General features: G+C 38.7%; 2 protein-coding genes, 1 non-coding gene and 1 pseudogene across 5 annotated transcripts; 1 reads left to right on the top strand and 3 right to left on the bottom strand.

Moving 5' to 3' along the window:
* Positions 1 to 1,065: 1,065 nt before the first annotated feature.
* Positions 1,066 to 6,129, bottom strand: LOC121780158 (annotated as a pseudogene).
* A 5,777-nt stretch (positions 6,130 to 11,906) lies between these two features.
* On the top strand, positions 11,907 to 17,252 carry LOC121779760 (TOM1-like protein 4). Of its 3 annotated transcripts, none has more exons than XM_042177166.1 (10): positions 11,907 to 12,061; positions 12,708 to 12,851; positions 12,959 to 13,037; positions 13,548 to 13,646; positions 13,745 to 13,858; positions 14,703 to 14,848; positions 15,320 to 15,401; positions 15,811 to 15,896; positions 15,978 to 16,169; positions 16,341 to 17,252. In XM_042177166.1, the coding sequence occupies exons 2-10, from the start codon at positions 12,745 to 12,747 to the stop codon at positions 16,987 to 16,989; spliced, it is 1,554 nt and encodes a 517-aa protein (XP_042033100.1). In that variant the 5' UTR covers positions 11,907 to 12,061; positions 12,708 to 12,744; the 3' UTR covers positions 16,990 to 17,252. The 3 variants fall into 3 exon arrangements, with proteins under 3 accessions (XP_042033100.1, XP_042033102.1, XP_042033101.1); XM_042177168.1 differs by having other exon boundaries at positions 11,994 to 12,057; XM_042177167.1 differs by lacking the exon at positions 11,907 to 12,061 and adding an exon at positions 12,088 to 12,196.
* Positions 17,253 to 17,282: 30 nt separating this feature from the next.
* Positions 17,283 to 18,642, bottom strand: LOC121779761 (magnesium dechelatase SGRL, chloroplastic-like). Its single transcript, XM_042177169.1, has 5 exons — positions 18,393 to 18,642; positions 18,124 to 18,300; positions 17,897 to 18,055; positions 17,675 to 17,821; positions 17,283 to 17,583 (listed from the first exon to the last, which is right to left on the bottom strand). Exons 1-5 carry the CDS (start codon positions 18,510 to 18,512, stop codon positions 17,464 to 17,466), a joined length of 723 nt encoding a protein of 240 aa, XP_042033103.1. The 5' UTR covers positions 18,513 to 18,642; the 3' UTR covers positions 17,283 to 17,463.
* Positions 18,643 to 21,878: 3,236 nt separating this feature from the next.
* On the bottom strand, positions 21,879 to 21,951 carry TRNAE-CUC. Its single transcript has one exon. It is a non-coding gene; the product is annotated as a tRNA-Glu (tRNA).

Genomic DNA, 21,951 nt, shown 5'->3' with positions numbered 1-21,951 from the left:
ATGAGATATGAAAAAAGTAGGAGGGATATAGAGAATAAAGTAAGAAAGTGAGGATAAAGTAAGAGCATCCCCAGCTCTATCTCCATTCTATCTCCAATTCATCTCATCTCTACACTATTTACGGGTCAAACACCACTTTTTAATCCATCTCTTCGTCAAGAGATAGCACTTGCAACCCTCTATCTCCAAACCATCTCATCTTTTAACTATTTCATTTCTTCAATTAAAAAAAACATTTCATTTTAAAAAACATTTTAATTAAAAACATTAATTAAAGTACCCGAATAATTACAAATTAAAATACTAAAAATTAAAAAAAATAATGTCGTTCAGTCTCTTGACCTTTAGTTAGACGGAGGGAGTATAATGGATTAAAATCGTAGTTCTTGTGCAATAGAAGTGATAAACCACACTTTGAAATTAAAAGTTTATCGTAATACAATATATTTGACATTGAATATTCACTTCATCACTAAATCATTATTTAAAACGAGTTTATTACATAGAATAATTATTTTCATGATTTCTATTCTTTACATCATGATAAGCTTTACACCCATGCTTTAAATGTGATCTCCAAATAATGGAATTCAAATTTGTTTGAATTGATAGTGATGAGAAACCACACACGTTACAAATCGTGAGGGATTGGACATACTTGCGGATAGCGATAGAACAATCCCACAACCATGTCACGTGTGACTCTCATCTCATGCTACAGTAGTACTTTTAGTCACAACCAAAAAAACGTTGAAAATTATCCATTGGTGGACGCTAGCTAGGGATGTCAGCGTATTCCGAAATTTGTGGACTAATCCAAATGACCCGCTAAAATTAGAGGATTATGATTGGAATTTCTTAGTCCGATAAAATCATAATCTAATTAGTCAGCACGTAGTTGGTCCGATAAAACACTCATCGACTATTTTGATAATATAAATAATTATATAAAAAATTAACCTTTCAATACTCAACGATGATTTTCTCTATTTCCCTTGCTTTTCCAATTGGTATATTAAACCTCGTGCATCTTTGAAAGTTTATACTTTTAAGAGACGAAAGAAGTAATAGTAGAAATTACTTAGACACACACACTTATTACCGGAAAACTACACTCGTGCACCTTTGGAGTTGCCCCCAACTCTATGGTGCGTCACCTCCAACTCCAAAGGTTGGGGTTCACTTCCATTCTTGCTCCGCCATCCATAGCCGGCGACAGTCGCCGCACCACCCCCTTCCGATGTCAACAACGACCTTCTTTCTAGCATCCAACCCCACGAGTTTCGTTTCATGAATTTGTCATTATGCACTAGTCAACTCTACCACTCGGCTCAACTACAAATTTTAGACTTGTTAGATATCAATATCATCATTCATCATCAACAATTTGAAATAGGAATGGAACCGAAGGATTCAACTCATTGAGTCGATCAGCAGCCCACTCTCCCAGCTTCAACCACTTGTACTTTCGACTAAAATCAAACACTTTGATGAGCATTGCTGCAGTAGGCTCAAAGGGCAACTTCTTCAGAAAAGCCTCAAGCTCATCCATCAACCCATTCTCACCGTACAACTCAATCATGGACTCATAATCCTCCAAATGAGGCAACAGATAGTAATTCTCACTCATCGATTCAAACAGCTTTGCCCCCAACTCCACACGCCCATTGCAGACACAAGCCCGCAACGCCCCTCGGAACGTGTTGTGGTCAGGCCTAACGCCCTCCTCCTCCATCGCATCCAGCAGCTCGAACACACGCCCACTCATCCCATTGTGCAAGCACCCCAAAATCATCGAGTTCACGTCCTTGCGGGAGGCCCCGTTGAACACCCTCGTGGCGTAGGCAATGTTGCGGCATTTTGAGTACATATCGACCAGAGCTCCGGTCATAACTACATCGATGTCGTAGCCGTGACTGATCATGAAGGCGTGAATCTGTTTTCCCGTGTCGAGCGCGAATATGTTTGCGCACGCAGCCAGCATTGTCCCAAACGTGAACTTGCTCGGCTGGGCCTCGCCTAGCATCTCTGAGAACACCAGCATTGCCTGCTCGCTCATCCCACGACGCGCAAAGCTTGTCAACAGCACGTTCCAAGAGACCTCGTCTCTCGAATGGCTCATCGTGGAGAAACAATTCCTCGTGCCAATCAAGTTCCCACACTTCCCATACATGTCAAGAAGGGCATTCCCAACGAAAACGTTGGAGCAGAAGCCATGTCTATAGGCGTATCTGTGCACTTGCTTTCCTAGATTCATATCCGGGATCGCTGCACATATGTTCAAGAACAACCCAAGCGTGACGTGATCCACATCTCTCGTGCTTCTACGCATCAATATTAGAAACTCCAACGCCTTTTCCCAGTCCGAGGTGCGAGTGTACCCTGCCAGCATCACGTTCCAAGATATCACGGTCCATTCAGGCATCTCATCAAATAGCTCCCTAGCTTCGGACATTCTTCCACTGATAGCACAAGCTGACACCATTGAAGTATAACTGATCACATTTTTGGAACAAGGCAGATCAAAAATGGTTCTTGCACTCTCCAAATCTCCACATTTAGCATACATATCAATCAGAGTATTCGAAACCACTCCATCACGATCCATGTTGATCTTACAACAGAATCCATGAATTTGAACACCCTCCGTCAATCCCCCAAAACTCGAACAAGCAAGAATCGCGTTAGAAACAGTATAATTCATCGGCTTCAAGTTCAATCTCAACATCCTCGAAAACATTCCCACGGCCTCGTTTCCCTCCCCAAATTCGAGATACCTCCGAACTATCACATTCCAAGACACAACATTTGGATACTCAATCTCATCAAACATCCTCCTCGCATCGATCATCGCCCCGCATTTCCCATACACATCCACAATCGAGCTCTCCAAGATAACATTGCCCGAAAATCCGTATTTCGCAACGAGAGAGTGCACCTGCCTGGAAAGCCAGACGTCCAATTTGCTGCCGCAAGAGGCGAGAACGTTAGCGAAAGTGACCTCGGAAGCAGAAACCCCTTCCCCAATCATCACGGCGAACAAGTCCAACGCTTCTTCGGTCTTCCCGTTCCTCGAATACGCGGTGAGCATCGCGTTCCAAGAGCCGCCGTCCCGTCTCGTCTCGGCTCGGCATTTCGTCGAACAGCTCCTCCGCATCGTTCACGCAGTTGCATCTGCCGTAGCTCTCGATGGCCCGGTTGAGCAGGAAGGCGGGAGGGTCGGGGTTGAAGGTGACGAGATGGGATTCGAGCTTCCGGGTCTCGATTATTGCCTTGCTCGAAGCGCAGATTCGGAAGAGATGAGCGTACATTGAGAAAGGCAGAGGCGTCTCGGAAGAGAAGAGGATAGAGATTGCTTTCGGGAGGCGGCCGAGGCGGACATGGTTGAGGATCGTGGTGGTTAGTTCCTTCACGGCGAGCGGCGGGTCGGGGCGGTGCGCGGTGGCGGAGCGGAGGTGGCGGCTTAGAACCGATGCTGCTTTCGAGCCAATGTAATGAAACGTTATTTTATTTTTGTCTATTTTATTTAATTTCTGTGCTGATGAATAATAGGCTTTATATTTGTGGGCTTAATTCCTAAAATAATGGCGCATTCCCTTTGCAACTTTCAGCCCACTAGCCCGTTCTTGAGTCCTAGAAAAAGAATGCTTTATATTCTGAAAAAATATTTAAATTTATAGATTCATAATGACACTATTTGAAATGGGATTATGATGTCAAGGTCAAGCCAATAAAAATGCCAAAAATCCTAGTCTCTTACTTTATATCTTTCTTTGTTTGTTAGTGTGATTGGCGGGTCATTATGTTACAAATATGTATATCTTTTTTTTAAAAAAAATTAATATTTTGTACCTTCAAATTTAAATGACTTAACAGTCTGATCAAAATAGTACTTATTCAATGATTTGGAGGTCTGCTTGAGACTTGAAACCATATATTGACTTCTTAAGCTTCCAAAATCATGTGTTTATTATCCTTAACTTTATAACTTCCAGGACATTACATGTAAATGGTCTTCTGAAGACTTCCATTAAAGAAAGTCATCTCGGCGTTCATCAGTCAAACTTCTCAATAGACAACAACATACAAATCGAGTTAAGATTAGTATTAGGCGAGAAGGTTTCATATAATCGATGTAATCTCTCTAAGTGTAACCATTTACCCCTTTTTATTATTGTGATTGACTTAGATACGTGACAATGTGTTCATACTATTACATTTTTTTGTACGAGTAAAGGACTATAGATCTGTATAGTTAACTAAAAAAATTCGAGAATAGCTTTGTAGAAGTAATTTGTTTTCCAATAACAATACATGAAAAAAGATAAATTCATTAATATGTTAAAATTTGAAGAATATGTTATGTATATTGAGATTAAGAGATAACAATGTCCATTCTCTTAAGTATTTATAGTTCCAATTATTTTATTTTTTTTAATTTACAAATGAAACTAATTAAAAAACCAAAATTTACATATTAAAATTCTAAAAATTACATAAATGAAAAATCCTAATTACATAATAAAACATTCTAAAAAATACTAAAAAAATTATTGCAACGGCTCAATAAAGAGCTTATTTGACTCCAATTTGTTCAAGCATCATATGGATGGTGTCGAAATGTACGGCTCTTGGCTTATTTCGGACGACGTCGCGAACGGGCTCCCAACCCCCCGCACCAGAGCCTGAAACCCCTTGTCACGGGGGATGGACACCTCATCACCGGGCTCGATTTGCACAGGCGCTCGAAGTGTGTGTTTGTTTGTGTATGTAGTGCGTGAAGATGCTCAATATTATAACTACTAATATCCATCTCCGTGTGATACACGACTCCATTAATTTTTTGAAAACTAATGTAACAACGGTTTTTTTTCCTCAATATTGGAATTTACTCATAAACCAACCATCATTGTTGTTGTTTACAGGTTTTATTGGCAAAGAATGGCAAAGCCACTATCTGCTTCGAACATTACTTCAAAATAATCGAGTTGTAGAAGGGCAGCATCTCCCGATTGCTAGAAATGCATGCATCATCGTTGCTATTTTCCCATGTATGTTTCGTACACATCCGTAAGAACATAGATGATCCAGGGACTCCTTGTGACAAGGAAAATGGTGGCATAACTGAATGGATTAATAGAATCAAATTCTGGTGAGGACATAGATGATCCACTGACGAAAGCATTGTTGAATGGATTATATATATTGTGAGGATTGTGTCCGAGATTGATAATTACTGACAACTCGATTCTCAATCCACAGCAAGAACCAAGAGCTAGCTCAAATAACAGACCAGCAAGAAAGTAAAATGACACGAGATATACTATACGTGGTTCAGTTACTTAGAACCTATGTCCACGGGGGGCTATATTAATCACGGTTTTGGAACAGATACAAGACAATCTTCAAGAATGAGCTACGCACTCTCATCTAATACTCACGCAATCTAATCTATAAAACCTCAATCAAGAAAGATGCGACTTTGCTGGATGATACAAGTGTTTTTCTCACTCACTCAAAGAAGAAACTCAACTTCTCTTGATGAATCTTTCAACTCTTGATGAATCTTTCAATCTTGAACTCTCTATATTTGTCTATCCGTTGAGCAGCCTTTTATATATCAGCTCTCAACTCAAATCAGCTCTTGAAACTGACTAACAAATAAACTTCTCATAACTGATTCCCTTTAACCGTTTCTGCTCCCAAGGACTCGAAGCTTCTGGAGTGCGGCTGATTTTTCTGGTCATCAAAACCAACCTTATTTCCAACAAATCTCCACCCTGGTTGCAGCATGACCAATATCCGTACCTTCACCTCTTTCTTTACCTTTGAAGAACCTTCACCACATCCAAGCAATGCAAATACTTAGAAACTGGCAAAACCTTTGTGAGCACGTCTGCAGGATTGTCATCTGTCCCAATCTTTTGCACTTTTACTTCCCCTTTTGCTATTTCATCTCTAATCAAATGCAATCGAATGTCAATATGTTTGCTCCTTTCATGGAAGATCTGATGCTTTGTCAAGCTTATGGCACTGCTGCTATCACAGTAGACAGTTATGATGAACTCCAAAATCACTTAGAATCCCCTTCAGCCAAAAACTTTCTTTCACAACCTCTGTGAGTGCCATGTATTCTGCCTCGGTTGTAGATAGAGCCACCACTGACTGCAGCACTGACTTCCAAGACACAGATGATCCATAAAGAGTGAATATATATAATGTTTGGGATTTCCTACTGTCAACATTTGTGGCAAAATTTGAATCGTCATATCCTTTTGCTGCTTCCTTGTCAATACCATATCCACTCTTGGAAGCATCACGTTCCGAGTGTATCCCATGAGAAGAGGCCACTGAGTGTAGTTGGGCTCTGAACTACACAGGCTTGGGTTTGAGCGGGTGCAGACACACTCAATTGTACCCCATGAGAAGAAAGACCGACTTGATGATGAGATGTAGATCCATGGGAGTTTTCTTGAGGTCTAGTAGCAGCAGTGTTGACTTGAGTATAAAGAGCACTGTTCCTTGTGTAGGTGCAAAGAGCATTGTGCCTTGTGGAGGTGCAAAACATAACATTTGCTAAATGTTTACAATAGAATCATACATATAGACTACGAGGTGTGATCAAATACAAACTCTCTAAAATACAAACTATACAAACTATGTCACCGGAGTGTACAAATTATGTCAACGGACTGTACAAATTCTGTCACCGGGGGTCGATGTCAACGGAATGTACAAATTCTGTCACCGGGGGTCGATGTCAACGGAATGTACAAATTATGTCACCGGGGGATGTACGAAGTGTACAAATTCTGTCGACGAGGGTGTCCAAATTCTGGTTTTTCGATGTCAAAATGTTGACATTAGAAAAATCTCTTATATTAACCGTTGATTAATTGTATTAAGTGAGTATGATTAAAGTTTGTATAGTTTGTATTTTAGAGAGTTTGTATTTTATTACACCCCTATAGACTACATATTCATTTGTTCTAAATTTTCATCCTATTTTTTCTTATCTTCTCTAGAAGTCTCTATTTTTTCGTATATATTCTATTTGTTCCTAGATATTTCTATTATAAATTATCTTCAATTTTTCCTTTTAATTACATCTTCCATTCTCTTAACTTTTCATGGTTCCAATTACTTTATTTTTTTAATTTACAAATGCAACTAATTAAAAAATATTTTATTTAAAATACTTAATTAAAAAACCAAAAATTACATATTAAAATTTCTAAAAATGACATAACAAAAAATTCCTAAATATTAAAATTACATAATAAAAAATTCTAAAAAAATACTAAAAAACATTATTGCAATGGCGCTATCACAGTTGAGATGCTCAATAGAGGACCTTATTTGACTCCAATTTGTTCTGGGTGGGGATCCTCTGCTGTGCATTTCAGCACTGTAGCTCCTGCTGCTCCACACAAAGAAATAAAATAATTAAAGAAATTAAATAAAATAAAATAAATAAATATATATTATTTTAATTGTTTGTATGGAGCAGCAGGGGCTGCTATGCTGAAATGCACAGCAGAGGATCCCACCCCACTTGTTCTAGCGTCACATGCATAGTGTTGAAATGTACGACTATCAACCAATATCCATATTAAATATTCTCGATGGAGGTGTAGGGGGCTCTAGGCTTATTCCGCCTCGTCCCCTACCTTTAGTCGCCTTCGTCCCAATTAGATGACGTCGCTAATTGGCTCCAAACCCCCCACCAGAGCTCGAACCCCCGCCCCGAGGCCCAAAACCCCTGCCCTAGGGCTCGACACCTCATCACCATGCTCAATTTGCACATTGCTCGATGTGCGTGTGCGCATTGTGTGTGCAGTGTGTGTTTGCATGCGCGCAAATTGTGTGTTTGTTTGTGTGTGTAGTGGGTGAAGATTCCCAAATTTATAAATATTTGGAATTCTAATATTTTTTATTTTAATACTCTCTTTTTACACTTCAACTCTAAATATTTTTTGGATATTTTTGCGTTCTTTATTTTTTTTATATGATTTTTTTTAAAATTAAGGTTTGGTATATGTATTTTATTTTTAACTATCTCGTTTGGTTACAAATCATTTAATTATTTTAAAATGTTTAATATTAAAAAATAATCAAACCTCAATCAAAATTGAATTTATCTACAAATCATTTTGATGATTAAATTTAATAATTGTTATTTTTTTATAATTAATATATTTAAGAATTTCATTGTATTTCTATTTTTAAAAATTTTAGAGAAAGAGGGTTTGACATAAAGCGATTGAAAAAATGAAGTAAAAATATCATTGCAGGCACCCAAACTATATGAAAATATCATATTTTGGTGCTTGTAGGGAAGGACGGCGTCCGTGCGCCGCTATGCTCTTGCCAACGGCACGGCTATGCTCGATGCATCGAGCACGTCCGTGCCGCTGAGCAGGGCGACGTGGCGCGTTTCTATTGGCCGTTGGCATTATCTTTTTTTTAAAAAATTGAAAATAATATCAAAAATTAAAAAAAATTATTTTCGGATTCCAATAAATATAGCCGTTTTATTTTTTTGAATTTTTTTTAAAAAAATTTAATCCCAAAATCATCTATAAATACACAGATTTATCATCCATTTGGGTGAAATTCGGCCACGATTAGTGGGTTTTTTAAATTTTATGAATTTAATTATGTAATTTTTAATTTTTATGATTTAAATTATGTAAATTTTAATTTTTCGGACTTTAATTGTGTAATTTTTAAATTTTTAGGATTTTAATTATGTAATTTTTAAATTTTTTAGTAATTAGTAATAATATGTTGGGTATTTTTAATGCATTTTAATATTGTTGAGATGTTTTTATTTAAATTGAATAATAGAATGGTGGGACCCTTGAGCATGTCCTTGCGGAAGAGCATGGATGTGGATGTTGTGCTCTTGCCAAAGAGCAGAGAGTAAAAAATGAATAAAAGTGGGTCCTGGCTCACATCCATGCACTTTGGCAAGAGCATGGATGGTGATGCTCTAAAGAGTGAGATAGAGTAAATATCATATCCATCCAATACTCAGATACCCCAATTGTATGAATGGACAAAATTGCTCTCCATTGGGGCATTTTCGTTTGAAAAATAGGATGAATAGTGAAAAAGTAGCACATATGACATTATCCTTTAATCCAGAGACCACCCATGATATTTTTAAAGTCCAAAGAATATTGACATAGCAAAATGGAAAAATACAAAGTTGAGGACTATTTATGTAGTTCATACTTCAATTTGAAACACCTAAAACTGTTTTGGACTTTGGCTATAGAGAACTCGAAACTCAACTCAAATGGGATTAATTAATTTTTCATACCTGTAGTTTGATGGAAAGATTCTTATCTTTGCAACCATGGCCATCACTCCATTGGCTCATATTAGAGCATCCACAATTGCGGCGAGCGGATCGACTAGCCGATTCCTGGCGCTGGCCGGTCTGCTCGCCGAACCATTGCAGCAGGCGAGCGCCAAATCGGTGAGAAAAACGGCGAGCTCACGCCGATTCCCAGGCGCTAGCCGATGCGCTCGCCGATCGGCTGGCCGCCATTGCAGGCACCCGATCGGCGAGCGATCGGCCAGCCGATTTTTTATTTTTTATTTTATTTAATTTTCGAAACACTATATATACGTTATTTGCACGTCATTTTCATTTGCACCACTTGTTTTAACGAGTTTTCTCTCTATCTTAATTTCTGTACAAGAGCAACAACCCGAAAATGGAGCACAACAACGAGTCTACTCCAGCGACGAGTGGGTCTCAAACTCCCACGGTACCCGTGGGAAGTGAATGGGGTCCGATGTCCGGGTACTATAACATGTACCCTTGGCAGCAGATGATGCCCGGGATGGCATCCGGGGGTAGTATGCCGGGATGGCATGGGATGCAGGGCAGACCGGCGATGCCGGGCGGGCAGGGGTACCCGGGATGCAGATGATGCCGGGGTGGGCACCCGAGATGCAGATGATGTCGGGGTGGCAGCCGGGGATGCAGCCAGGGATGCTGGGGATGCCGAGGGGGGGGACGACGTCTATCGCCCCAGTTTTGACTTTTTGACTGCTTCTTCACACACATCGACCCCATCGGAGACGCAGTTCACTGGGTGTGATACTTTCTCCTAAGAGGAGTTGGGGATAGATCTCGGGGATGCGGGTACTCCCGTTCAAACGGGGGGAGTAGGGCGGGGTCGGGGCGCGCCAAAGAAGAAGAAGGGCAAGGGCAAGAGGGTGGTCGGCGAGTCGTCGCAGCCGGTTGATGACGAGAGCCCCGCACGGAGGAGGTGGACGGATGCGGAGAACGTCGCGCTGTCCAAGGCGTGGGTGAGTGTTTGCGATGATCCCCTCGCCTCGAACAATCAGAGGATCATCAACTTGTGGGCTAAAATAGCAGCAGCCTACAAGGCATTTTGCCCGGAGAGGAGGCCACGCAGCGGGGAGGAGTGCCGGAAGGGGTGGGACCGAATCAGGGCTGCGGTCTCTCGATTTTCAGGCTTATACACCAACGCCCTCCGCATGCAGACCAGTGGCCAAACTGACGAGGACTGCAGGAGGATAGCGGAGAAAGCCTTCCCCGTTCCCCGGGCTTTATAAGAAGTTCACCTACTGGCCTTGCTATGAGGTGCTGATGGACTCCGAGAAGTTTCGGGCAGGTGTCGATGCTGGCTGGCCGAAGAAGCAGCGACTAAACTATACTGGTGATTACAGCGGCGGCAGCAGCGGCGGTTCCCACGACCTCCCCGAGGATGTTCAAGAGTTCCCGTCCCCTCCCGCGTTTCCTCGCCGCACTCGTCCGATTGGTCAAAGGCGGGCGCAACGAGCTCGCCAGGGGTCCCAGGAGGTCCAGTTGGCATCCCCCTATTGGTAGGTCGACAGCCGAGCTTGCCTTCTTCATGCGTCAACAAACGCAGGCTTAGATGTATAAGATCTTAGCTGACTGGAAGACGGCAACTGACTCCGAGGAGAAGAGTTTTCTTCACTCAATGCTCGTGAGTATGCGGGCCGATTTGAATGCTGCCACGGCACAGTTGGGGGGCTCAGACTCAGGCTCATATGCCGCAGATTTGGGGGTCCCGGATAGCGGCGACAACGACGATGAGTGAGGCGGAGGTGGGGGGCTCGTGTGTGGAGGAGGAGGAGTTTTTTAAATTAATGTAATTTTTTTAATTAATGTACTTTTTTTAATTAATGTACTTTTTAAATTTTAATATTATTGAATTTTCCCGTATCTGTGTCGTAAATTTAATTCCGTATTTTATGTGATTGTTAATTATTTGTTTTTTTATAATTTTGTTTATTGGGGCTAGGCTATGGCTGACCTGCTTGTCCAGTTACTTGTCCTGATGATGTGGCAGGAGGAGTTTTTAGTGCTAATTATGTGGCAGGTAGAGTTTGTGGCTAAGCTATGGCTGATGCATCTCCTCTTAGTAAATTAAATTTGGTTGCTAATCATTATATTAAAGGTAAATTAAATATCATATCCAATACTCACATACCCCATTTGTATGAATGGACAAAATTGCTCTCCATTGGGACATTTTCGTTTGAAAAATGAGATGAATAGTGAAAAAATATCACATATGACATCATCCCTTAATCCAGAGACCACCTATGATATTTTAAGGCCCAAAGAATATAGACATAGCAAAATGGCAAAAGACAAAGTTGAAGACTATTTATGTAGTTCATAGTTTATGTAGTTCATACTTCAATTTGAAACACCTAAAACTGTTATGGACTTTGGCTATAGAGAACTCGAAACTCAACTCAAATGGGATTAATTGATTTTTCATACCTGTAGTTTGATGGAAGGATTCTTATCTTTGCAACCATGGCAATCACTCCATTGGCTCATATTAGTAAATTAAATTTGGTTGCTAATTATTATATTAATTTTTTTAATTTTAAAGGCAAACTATTGGCTGTTTTAGTTTATGTAAATGCCAAACGCGCCCTCAATTAATCCATAAGGTTCGAAGGCACAGAGTAAAGAATTTGCCACTTTTTTGTTTTGTACCTCTTTTGACTTGGCTGGACTTGAGGAAGCTTCAGGCAGGTAATCTTCTTGATCATTGCCTTTTTCCTTTTCTTAATTCATGTGGCGTTCTCACCTTGTTGATTTTATTCTTGATCCTCGTTGTTGCATATTAGAATTGTGTATCCTTTTTCGTGAGGAAGGATGATCGTTGAGGTTTTCGTGCTCTTTTTTCTTTGAATCATGTGGCGCTGCTTGATTTTGGAATTTTAGGTTTCCGTTTCTTGTTAGGTGTTTTCTGATTTTGTTGAATTTTGTTTTTTGGTGCGGTTTTTTGTATGAATTTTGTTTATGCATTTTTTCTCAATTCCTGCGTCTTGATTGTTTTAGTTTCCTGAAATGCTTTTAGGTTAGGTTAGATTGAAGGATTAGACATTTGCTTGCTGAAATTTTCTGTTTTTGGGCTATCTAATGGCTAATGCCTCTTCTGGTTAAGCTTTGCCACGCTTTCCTTTTCTTGTAGTCTTTCCTTGTATGTGATGAAGTTTGCTTGTGTGCTGATGTATCCGTGATTTTCTTGATTGCTAGGGTGACATCTGTTCGTTCGGGTTTCTGAAGCTGTTTTTTGTTTAATTTCGTTGAGGAACTTTATAGAATATTAGCTTTCCATTTTCTGTTGACATGTGCGTCACTAATTTGATGACGGTGGTTTGGTTCGATGTTTTAGGTATAGGAACAACGCGTCAATACAAAACAGGCAAATTATGGCGAATGCGGCAGCTGTTGCTGAGAGGGCTACTAGTGATTTGCTGATTGGTCCAGATTGGGCAGTGAATATAGAGCTATGTGATTTAATAAACATGGATCCCGGGTATTATTCACATTAATTCAACGGGTGCCTGTATGTTTTTGAGTTATAATCTGGAATCTGGATGAGGTATTACTTCATTTATTCTCATTTAACGAATTCATTTGCAGGCAAGCCAAGGAGGCATTGAAGACACTCAAGAAAAAATTGGGGAATAAAAGCCCTAACATACAGCTCCTTGCACTGTTTGTAAGTTTGCTCTCTTCTATTAGTTTTGGGCATGCGTTTTCCATTTGCATATATGCTGGCAATATCGACGCTGAACTGACAAATGGCATTTTTTATTCTGAAATGTAGCGGTTGCTCCTAACTTTCTTGAAGTTTTCTGCTAAAATTCTAAATATATCTTCAGTGCTTTCATGGCAGTTCCAACTAAATGAGATTTATGAGTTGAAACCATATTTTTATACATGATTCCAGTCTCAGACTCTCATTTCATCAACTTTCTTTTATAATAAAATTACTGCTAGATCATGGAAAAAGTAAGAAATCATTCTTCATTACTGCCCAGTTATAATAAGAATCACACCTCATACAACTGTGAAGATATGAACATGGATTTTGTGTGCTGACAAGGTCTGGGTTCTATTAGTGTATAACTGTATGTAAATGTAAATACACATTTGAATGAAGTCCCACCAGAAAATACAGCATACATTTGCTTATCTGTTATATAACTTTCGAATTCGTTATGAGCAGGTGCTGGAGACTCTAAGCAAAAATTGTGGGGAACATGTGTTTCAACAGATCGCTGAGCGGGATATCTTACATGATATGGTCAAAATTGTTAAGAAGAAGGTAATATACTCTTTTTTCCTCCCCTTGTTGTCTCTGTATCCCTCCTCCTGCCCATACAACCTAATGGGCTTTTATCTTTTTCTGATATACATTTGCAGCCCGATTTAAATGTAAGAGAAAAGATTCTAACTTTGATTGATACCTGGCAAGAGGCTTTAGGGGGAGCAGGAGGAAGGTTTCCCCAGTATTTTGTGGCTTACAAGGAATTGAAGGTGATTACAAATTTTTTGAATCTGTCTGCTTCCTTCTATGGCTCTTTCATATAATAAATTAAGCTTACATATGATATTGCGCCTACAGAAATACTCAAATTGACATAAACGTCTTGTTGGAGGGGTGGTGAGTTGTGTTTGAGCTATGTACTGAAGGTTTTTGGTACTTGCGTATTAACTATGCTCTTCGAAACTTATCCACCAGCATCTCCTTTTCATGTTTTAAACGATGTCCTCTCTACTTATCTAGCCGTTGCTTATTTTGACATTGATACCTAAGTTTTGCAAGGGTCAAAAGCTAGTGGTCTCTCAACTCTTCTCCCAATCTAGTTACTTTAGCACTCGTTATATCTGTCCCTGGATACATGTGTATCTGATTTTTGAATGTTACGCTCTGTATGTTTACTATTATCTCTGACAACATTGGAACTAAAATTTCCTAGAGTCCCAAATTTGCTCACTAATAATTTTTATTCAGATGAATCTGGGATTGCAACAAAGTTTAATCACCCATGGCTCCTTAACCAGATCTCTGTGGTCTCTGGCAGCTATATTTTAAATATCTATCAGCTTTTGTCACATTCTCGTAAAATCCAAGCTTAATTGATTGACCTGTTAGTAACCTGGATAAGGGCTGACACTTTCACTTGCGGTGACCCTTGAGTGGGTTATGGTAGGTTTCGTTTCATCTTTGAGAAGCCTAGAGTGATTCTTGCCAAGTTGCCATGGCCTATATTTGAGCCCAGTTGCGCTTCAAACTGATTGTTTTTCCTACTGGGGTTTCTCTTGATTGAATTTCTCTTAGTCTTAACTATTTATGTCCTTTGTGTTTTGAGTTTGATAGTCTGCTGGGGTAGATTTTCCACCTCGAGAGGGAAATAGTGTTCCATTATTCACTCCACCACAAACACATCCAATAGTTCAACCTACTTCTCAGTATGAGGAAGTGGCTGTTCAAGCCTCTCTTGAATCTGATGCTTCTGGACTCAGGTACACTCTCTTTGTTTATTCATGAATCAATTTTATATATAATGTCAGTTGTTAAATGAGGATCTGTTTTATTTGCATTTTCAATAAATATTTCTCAACTTCCATAGGATAGAATCTATATTTATGGTCATGTATCTGATTAAAAAGTGATGGGGTTGAGTGATGGAATTAGTAATGCTTCTTTAGGTCATGTCTCAATAGAATTAGCACCAATTAATGCTGTATATTTTCAAACTGCTACTTCTTCCACTAGGTGCCTGAGCATCAGTTTCATTTGTACCCGTTGACATGTCCTTTTTATGTAGTTGAACTAGGACGATTCGATAAACTACTATAATAATTAATGAGTCCAATTCTCGAAGTGACTGTAAACAGTTACATGCCATACCTAGAAAATTTATTGGTGCCTATCAGTTTTCTTCCGTGGACTCAGAAATGGCACATGATTTGGTCATCTTTCTTTTGATATAGCTTGTCGGAGATGCTAAATGCTGAGGGAATTGCAGATATTCTTATGGAAATGCTAACTGCCCTGGATCCAAATAATCCTCAGGTTGGAATTCTTAATCCGAATTGTACTTACTTGTTACATTTACACTTTACTATGTTATCTTTACCATTATTATTCTGTTACTATACTAACTCATTTAACTGTTACTATTGTATAATATAGTATACACAATGGAACACTCACTTCCTAAAGTATATCAATATAATTATTTTTGAAATACTAGTATTCAATATAATTACTAAATCATAATTATACCTAGATTATATATCGATATAGTATCAATTTAGATCAATCTTGAATACTTAAATGTGTTTATAAATATGCTTTTAAGTGATAACTATGTGCTGTTGTTCTCTTTTGTAAGATTTCTTACTCAATGTTGGGTGTTTAATGTTATTATTATATATATACAGTGACTCAAACTATAAATTTTCTGGATCAAACTGTATAGGGATTGAAGGATGAGATCATTGTCGACTTAATTGATCAGTGCCGTTCATACCAAAAGCGAGTCATGGTTCTTGTGAATAATACTGGGTAAGCGGACATCCGACGCTTGATCTTTACTGGCCATCCTAATGTATATCAGCTCTATAATATTTACTATTGCCTTTTCAGAGACGAAGACCTTCTATGCAAGGGATTGGCTTTGAACGATAACTTGCAGCGAGTTGTCAGTAGACACGATGACATTGCCAAAGGGACTCTAGGAGCTTCAGCAACGAGTATAGAACCTCCAGTCGCACCTCTTATGAATGTGAATCATGAAGATGAAGAGTCGGAAGATGATTTTGCTCAGTTAGCACGCAGGTATTTTAAATATTACTCAACATGGTCCTCTACTTACTGCTTTGATATGAATTTTTCTGTATCGTTTAACTATTATCTGTAGATCCATATTTTTGGTCTTTTTCCTTGCCATTATTGCTCTATTTTGTTGTTCTATATGCTGAATGCATGAATAAAAAACGACACTTCCAGATCATCGAGGGATACTTCACACGGACTTGGCAAGAAACCGGCAGTTGTCAAGAACGAGGCGTTGCACGTCAGCCCTTTTCTTCCTCCTCCACCACCATCCAGGAATCCAGTAAGTTCAGATTCTTCCATGGTCGATTATCTCAGTGGCGACACCTATGAGGCAGAACGATCATCCAGAGCATCGGGATCTGCAAGTACCCCGGTGCCAGCTCATTCAAGCAACCAGAAGTCGACTCCTCCCCCAAACCCAACGGTGTCTCCCTCTCCCTCTGATGATTTCATCAACCCGACAGCAGAAATGTTTGCCCCAAAACCAGCATATGACGAACCCGCCCCTGCACGCAAATCGGCTAACAGTTTGCCTTCTGCTCCTTGGGATGTTCCCCCGGGCAACCTTCCACCTCCACCTTCTAAGTACAACCAGAGACAACAGTTCTTCGAGCAAGGCCAGGCTCCTGGTGGCGGGCCATCTCATTCGAGCAGTGGGTCAGGCTCTTCTTATGATAGCTTAGCCGCGCAAACCCAGAGCCTCTCAATCAAGGCACCAGCTCCATCCAAGCCAGGAAAGAGCGAAGACGCCCTCTTCAGAGACCTCGTTGATTTTGCCAAGGCCAAGTCGTCGTCACCCAATCCAAACCGCTCGCATTAGGAGAACTACTATGCCCAGCTTGCTTGTCTGCACATCATTGTGACTTGCTGTAATATGTTTGGACCTCAACTTCCGAGGTATGAGATTGTGTTTTTCTCTGCTTATTACTGTCCTTTTCCTTTGTGAATATACTTCAATTCGGCTTCCATTGTCTTTCTCATGGTGGCTCAGGCCTTCCATTTGTATCGGAGTTTTAGTGTGCTGCAACCCTTTGGTTGTAGATTCAAAGAGAATTATCATTTATCTACATCAGATTTTTAAAATGTTGGAACATATTCTTGATTATTGAGCAATTTTTGGGTTCAAAAAGATGAAATAATCTTCTTTGATCAAGAATTGGCAGTCAAGAAATCGTCTGAATAAGTTACATACAAAAGAATCAAATGACCTTTGAAAACAATCCCTGTTGATATGAACTTAGTATGTTGTGAAACCTCATCGCCTCCATCATCACCCCGTAGCTTCGTCTTCTTCTCATAGAAGGAAGGTGGCGAGAGCTAGAATGATCGATTTTGGGCTCCCCCAGAACTTGTGAGCACGCGACGTTTCTTTGCTTGCGTATGAGTAGCCATTTATCATATCTACTCCTTTCCCCTGCAAAACAGCATTTTGAATCAAATGTTACCATCAACATTCATTCGTTTATTCATTCAATCCGAACCAGTTTGAAGGTGTAACCGTTTACCAGAGCAGCGTCCTTCAACGGCCCCCAACACTCCATACGGTTATACTTGTTGGAGCTAGAATGGAAATACACTCTCACTAAAGCATCCATCAGTTGTCGATGCTCTCTGAAAAACTCCGCATCTCCATACAAGACGGCCTCAAGAACCTGCAAACCTCGATAGTGTCACACTCCCTACCAAAAACTCAACACCATCAATCAAACCTATGTTTAGCTACTTACCAATGGCAATTCCTTGGAGAATATTAGGTACCTAAACTCTGCAGCCATGGCTGATAAAGGGCTTGGTCCACTGACATAGCAGTGAATGTTGAGGAACAGTGCCCCATTGACATTAGTCCATTCAGCAACGACGTCGTCTTTACTATACCAGCCTTTCAACTGTATGGTGAAGCATGGTGTGATTAGAGAGCTAGAGCGTGAAATGAAGTAAGTGAAGCTGACATTACTTGATCGCGGGGGATTGTGTTTGACACGGTTAGAGTGAGATCGGCGGTGAAGTCACAATGGGAGAGGGTGTAGATTCTTGGCACCACTTTAATTTGGTTGGTCACTTGTTCTCCCACAAACACAACTTTCAGCTTTGATGCTTCAAACCTTGCTGGAGGGCCTAATAGCCTTGCAGCCTATATATATCATCACATCATCTCTATCAATTTTTACAATATTTCTATACTTTTTGGCTTGAATTAACCCAAAATTAAACAAAGAAACAGACCTGGAAAACAAGAGAATTGTGAGAAGGCAATGAGTGTGGGAGAAGAAGAGAAGGGGGAGAGGATGAGGTGTTAGTGATTTTGCAGTTATGAATATAAGAAGGTGGGAATGCATTACTCATTCTCTTTCTTGAATTGCTTATTTCTCATTTCTTTTCTTCTCCACTCTCTCTCCTCTCCACCACTATTTCTCCCTCTTTCCTCCTCTCCTTTGTGTGCTTGTGAGAATCTAGAGAGAGATGGAGAGGAGTTGTGGACATGATGAAAACACACAGACATAGGCAAGGAATTGGAGTGGCAAGAATGAATGATTCAGGGTGGTGTGGGCCTACAAAATCCAACCCTCACCAATAGCAACAAACCTTTTTAACACATACCAATATAGCAATTAAATTTAATAAGTTGACATGAACAAGTGGATGTCGAAAATAGACATTTGACAACTTGCTCAATAAATTTAATTTAATTTACCTAAATATAACAAATTTTTAATATTTCTAGTTTTTAATAATAATATTTTTTTTAAGTGATAAAAAAGTAGAGAAAACCACATAGTAATTGAAGTTTCGATATGAAAAAACTCATTATACTCAAATTTCACTGATTAAATAGAAGTAATATTTTTTAAAAAAATACTATAACTTTAATATTCCTAAATATTCAAAACTATCAAAGGATCCATTAGAGATTAGCCTCATCCACCATGTGATCGCAACCCCATTTTCCACAATTAAAATGACACAATATTTATTTGACATTTTATATAATACACTCCCTCCGTCCCACAAGAATATGCACTCTTTCCTTTTTAGTACGTCCTACAAGAATATGCACTTTCTAATTTTGGAAAGTTTTTTTTCTCTCTAATGAGGTGAGACTCATTCTCCACTAACAATACTTTAATTACTTTGTATTTCTACATCTCTTTTACTTTACCAATTTTACATTAAAACTCGTGTTGAACTCAAAGTGCATATTCTTTGGGGACGGAGGGAGTATAAAACTTTTCCACACAAAGGTATTATCATACTATAATACTCTTTCATTTATAGATAGTTATAATACGATTCATCTTGTGAAAAAATTCCACGAGTATATAAATGAAAAAGGATGACATAATGTAAATAAGTATACATAATTCTATTGTTGTAGTATATAGCTAGGATATGTTATTTTTGTTTAACAAGTCTGAAAAAGGGAATGAGAAGTCAAAGAATTTCACCAAACCATAAGTTTCTTCATAGGCTTGGTTTGATCACTAAAATCAGTGTGTTCTTTCTTTCTTTATTTCTTAGTTTGTTTCTTTTTTAAAAAGTCATGGCATTTAATCCAATACAAAGAATTTAGAAAGTTTGACAATATGCACCTTTTTCTTGAAGCTAAAGATTATCTTCAAATACTCAAAACTAAGAGACATTACCTACTGTCACCAATTTTCTTTGTTTGTGCTTATAAATTCATCCCTTTATCCTAAAAAGGAGTGGACAAAGAGTCTCACAAACTACTCATTTGAGACTTGTACAAGGCATACTTTAACCTTTTGAACTGTGGGTTGTCTCCCTATTCTCTTGCCTACATATTATTCTTTCCTAATCAACCCTCATGTTTGCATGATTGGATTTCAATAATCAAAGCAAATTCTATTTCTTATCTTTGAAATCATACATAGTATAAATTCACATGAATGCATTATAAAAATCACACATGCTTTTAGCTAGTCCCTTTATTTTGTTTTAAAAACTCATCATTGTTATATATATATATATATTTAGAAAAGAAAATTTTGCATACATTCCATTGAGGAATAAATTTCTATAAATTATTCGGTACCTTTTGTGAAATGAAGTAAAAAATATTTAGTCGAATTATGCTCGGTTCCATTAATTTTGAAAACAGAATATTAAATCATTCATGAAATTTCAATTTTCCTTAATCACCACATCTATGTAAAAATGATGTTTTTTTATGATGCTCAAATGATGTTGTTTCAGTAAAAAAAAAGTACTACTCCCTCTGTCCCACTTTAGGAATTCCATTTGAGTTCGATGCGGATTTTGAAAAATGTAAAGAAAAGTTGGTGAGAAAAAATAGTAATGTGTGTCTATTTTTATATATTAGTTTTATAATAAAATGTGAGTGGAAAAAAGGTTAGTGGAATGTGGGGGCCTATTACCATTTATGGAATATTCTAACCGGGACTGCTAAAGTGGGACACCCAAAAATGGTAAATCGGGACTGCTAAAGTGGGACATATGAAGTAAATTTTATTTTCTTTCACTTTCTTTTCTTTTTTAAATAAACAAACAATATTTTGAGTATTACGAAAAATGTGATCACAATGAAGCAATTAAGAAAAATTGAAACTTCATATCTAATATATTTTCAAATTTTACGAATTTGACAAAATTTAATGTATTTAAATGGCCATCGTCCCTTTTTTATAAGATGAAATTCTATGTTTGACCAAATTTTATAAATTTAATTATGCATAACAAATTCAGCTTGGAGGTACATGATCAATCAATATAAAAACACACATATATTCGTTGGTGGAACTAGTGATTGTTTTTGAATTCCCTTTGACAAGTCTGACAACAAATCTGTGTCCCCAGTTAAACAAATGACTAATAATTCCTAGCACAGTGGGGCCAAGTGTAGTTGAATCATTCCTCAACAAATGTTACTACATAACTTGTTTTCTAATTAGATAAAAGTTCCTAACAAACTTACCCATTATTCTATTACACCACTGTCCCCCTACTGTTTCATCTTTCCTCAAACAAACAAGTTGTCATCACTTCCTAGATTTCTCAACAATGTCTCCTTCCTCAAAAAGCATTAAAAAGGCTGAAATTCTCACAAATTCATTGCTCTCTCTTTCTCTTTTCTCTCTACTCATGTCAGTTTCTTGGAGGCAAAAGTGCTTGGTTCTGAGCTTGCTTGCTCTTGTGCTCATGTCCGAAGCATCTAGATCGACGAAGGCGTTTAGTTGGGAGCAGATGCTGCCTAAGAAGCTCCCCACGCCGTCTTCAGCTCCATCGAAGGGGACGAATTCGGTGGCTGCATCTTCTAAAGGTGTGGAGATGGATCAGAAGCTGCCTTCCTCTGATGGGAGGAAAGTTTAGTACTGGCGCGAAGGAGATTGAGCCATTTTTTGCTTTGCAGCAGTCACCAAAATTGGCTTTTCTTTTTCTTGATCCTATTTTTTTGGAAATACTAGTAGTTTCACTAATGTAGTATGATCCTATTTCTTACAATCTAATTAACCTTGGAAATTTTAGGGGACAACAATTCTTTTTTTACCTATGAAATAAATACTACCTCTGATTTTATTGATTCTCTGCTAATGCTTCAAATGAAGGAAACAAATGTAGATTAAAGAGGAGATATTAAAAATATAAAGTTTTCATGTGCTAAAAATTAATTTCCAACATGACCAACTTTGTATCAATAAATAGAAGATTGTTTTTTTAATTGAAAAAAATGAATTCCGTTGCCGGGATTTGAACCCTGGTCTCTCGGGTGAGAGCCGAGTATCCTGACCAACTAGACTACAACGGG

The sequence above is a fragment of the Salvia splendens genome, chromosome 19, assembly GCF_004379255.2.
Source record: "Salvia splendens isolate huo1 chromosome 19, SspV2, whole genome shotgun sequence".
In the NCBI taxonomy this organism is placed as follows: Eukaryota; Viridiplantae; Streptophyta; class Magnoliopsida; order Lamiales; family Lamiaceae; genus Salvia; species Salvia splendens.
The sequence above is the reverse complement of the archived record's forward strand: the minus strand, read 5'-3'. Positions and strand labels throughout refer to the sequence as shown.

Excerpts from the sequence above, each read along its gene's own strand:
- LOC121779761 (XM_042177169.1), bottom strand. The coding sequence starts at position 18,512 with ATGAGTAATGCATTCCCACCTTCTTATATTCATAACTGCAAAATCACT. Across the intron at positions 18,301-18,392 it reads ACAATTCTCTTGTTTTCCAG|GCTGCAAGGCTATTAGGCCC; the intron begins GTCTGTTTCTTT and ends TGATATATATAG. Across the intron at positions 18,056-18,123 it reads ACACAATCCCCCGCGATCAA|TTGAAAGGCTGGTATAGTAA; the intron begins GTAATGTCAGCT and ends TTCACCATACAG.
- LOC121779760 (XM_042177166.1), top strand. The coding sequence starts at position 12,745 with ATGGCGAATGCGGCAGCTGTTGCTGAGAGGGCTACTAGTGATTTGCTG. Across the intron at positions 12,852-12,958 it reads TTAATAAACATGGATCCCGG|GCAAGCCAAGGAGGCATTGA; the intron begins GTATTATTCACA and ends ATTCATTTGCAG. Across the intron at positions 15,897-15,977 it reads GTTCTTGTGAATAATACTGG|AGACGAAGACCTTCTATGCA; the intron begins GTAAGCGGACAT and ends TTGCCTTTTCAG.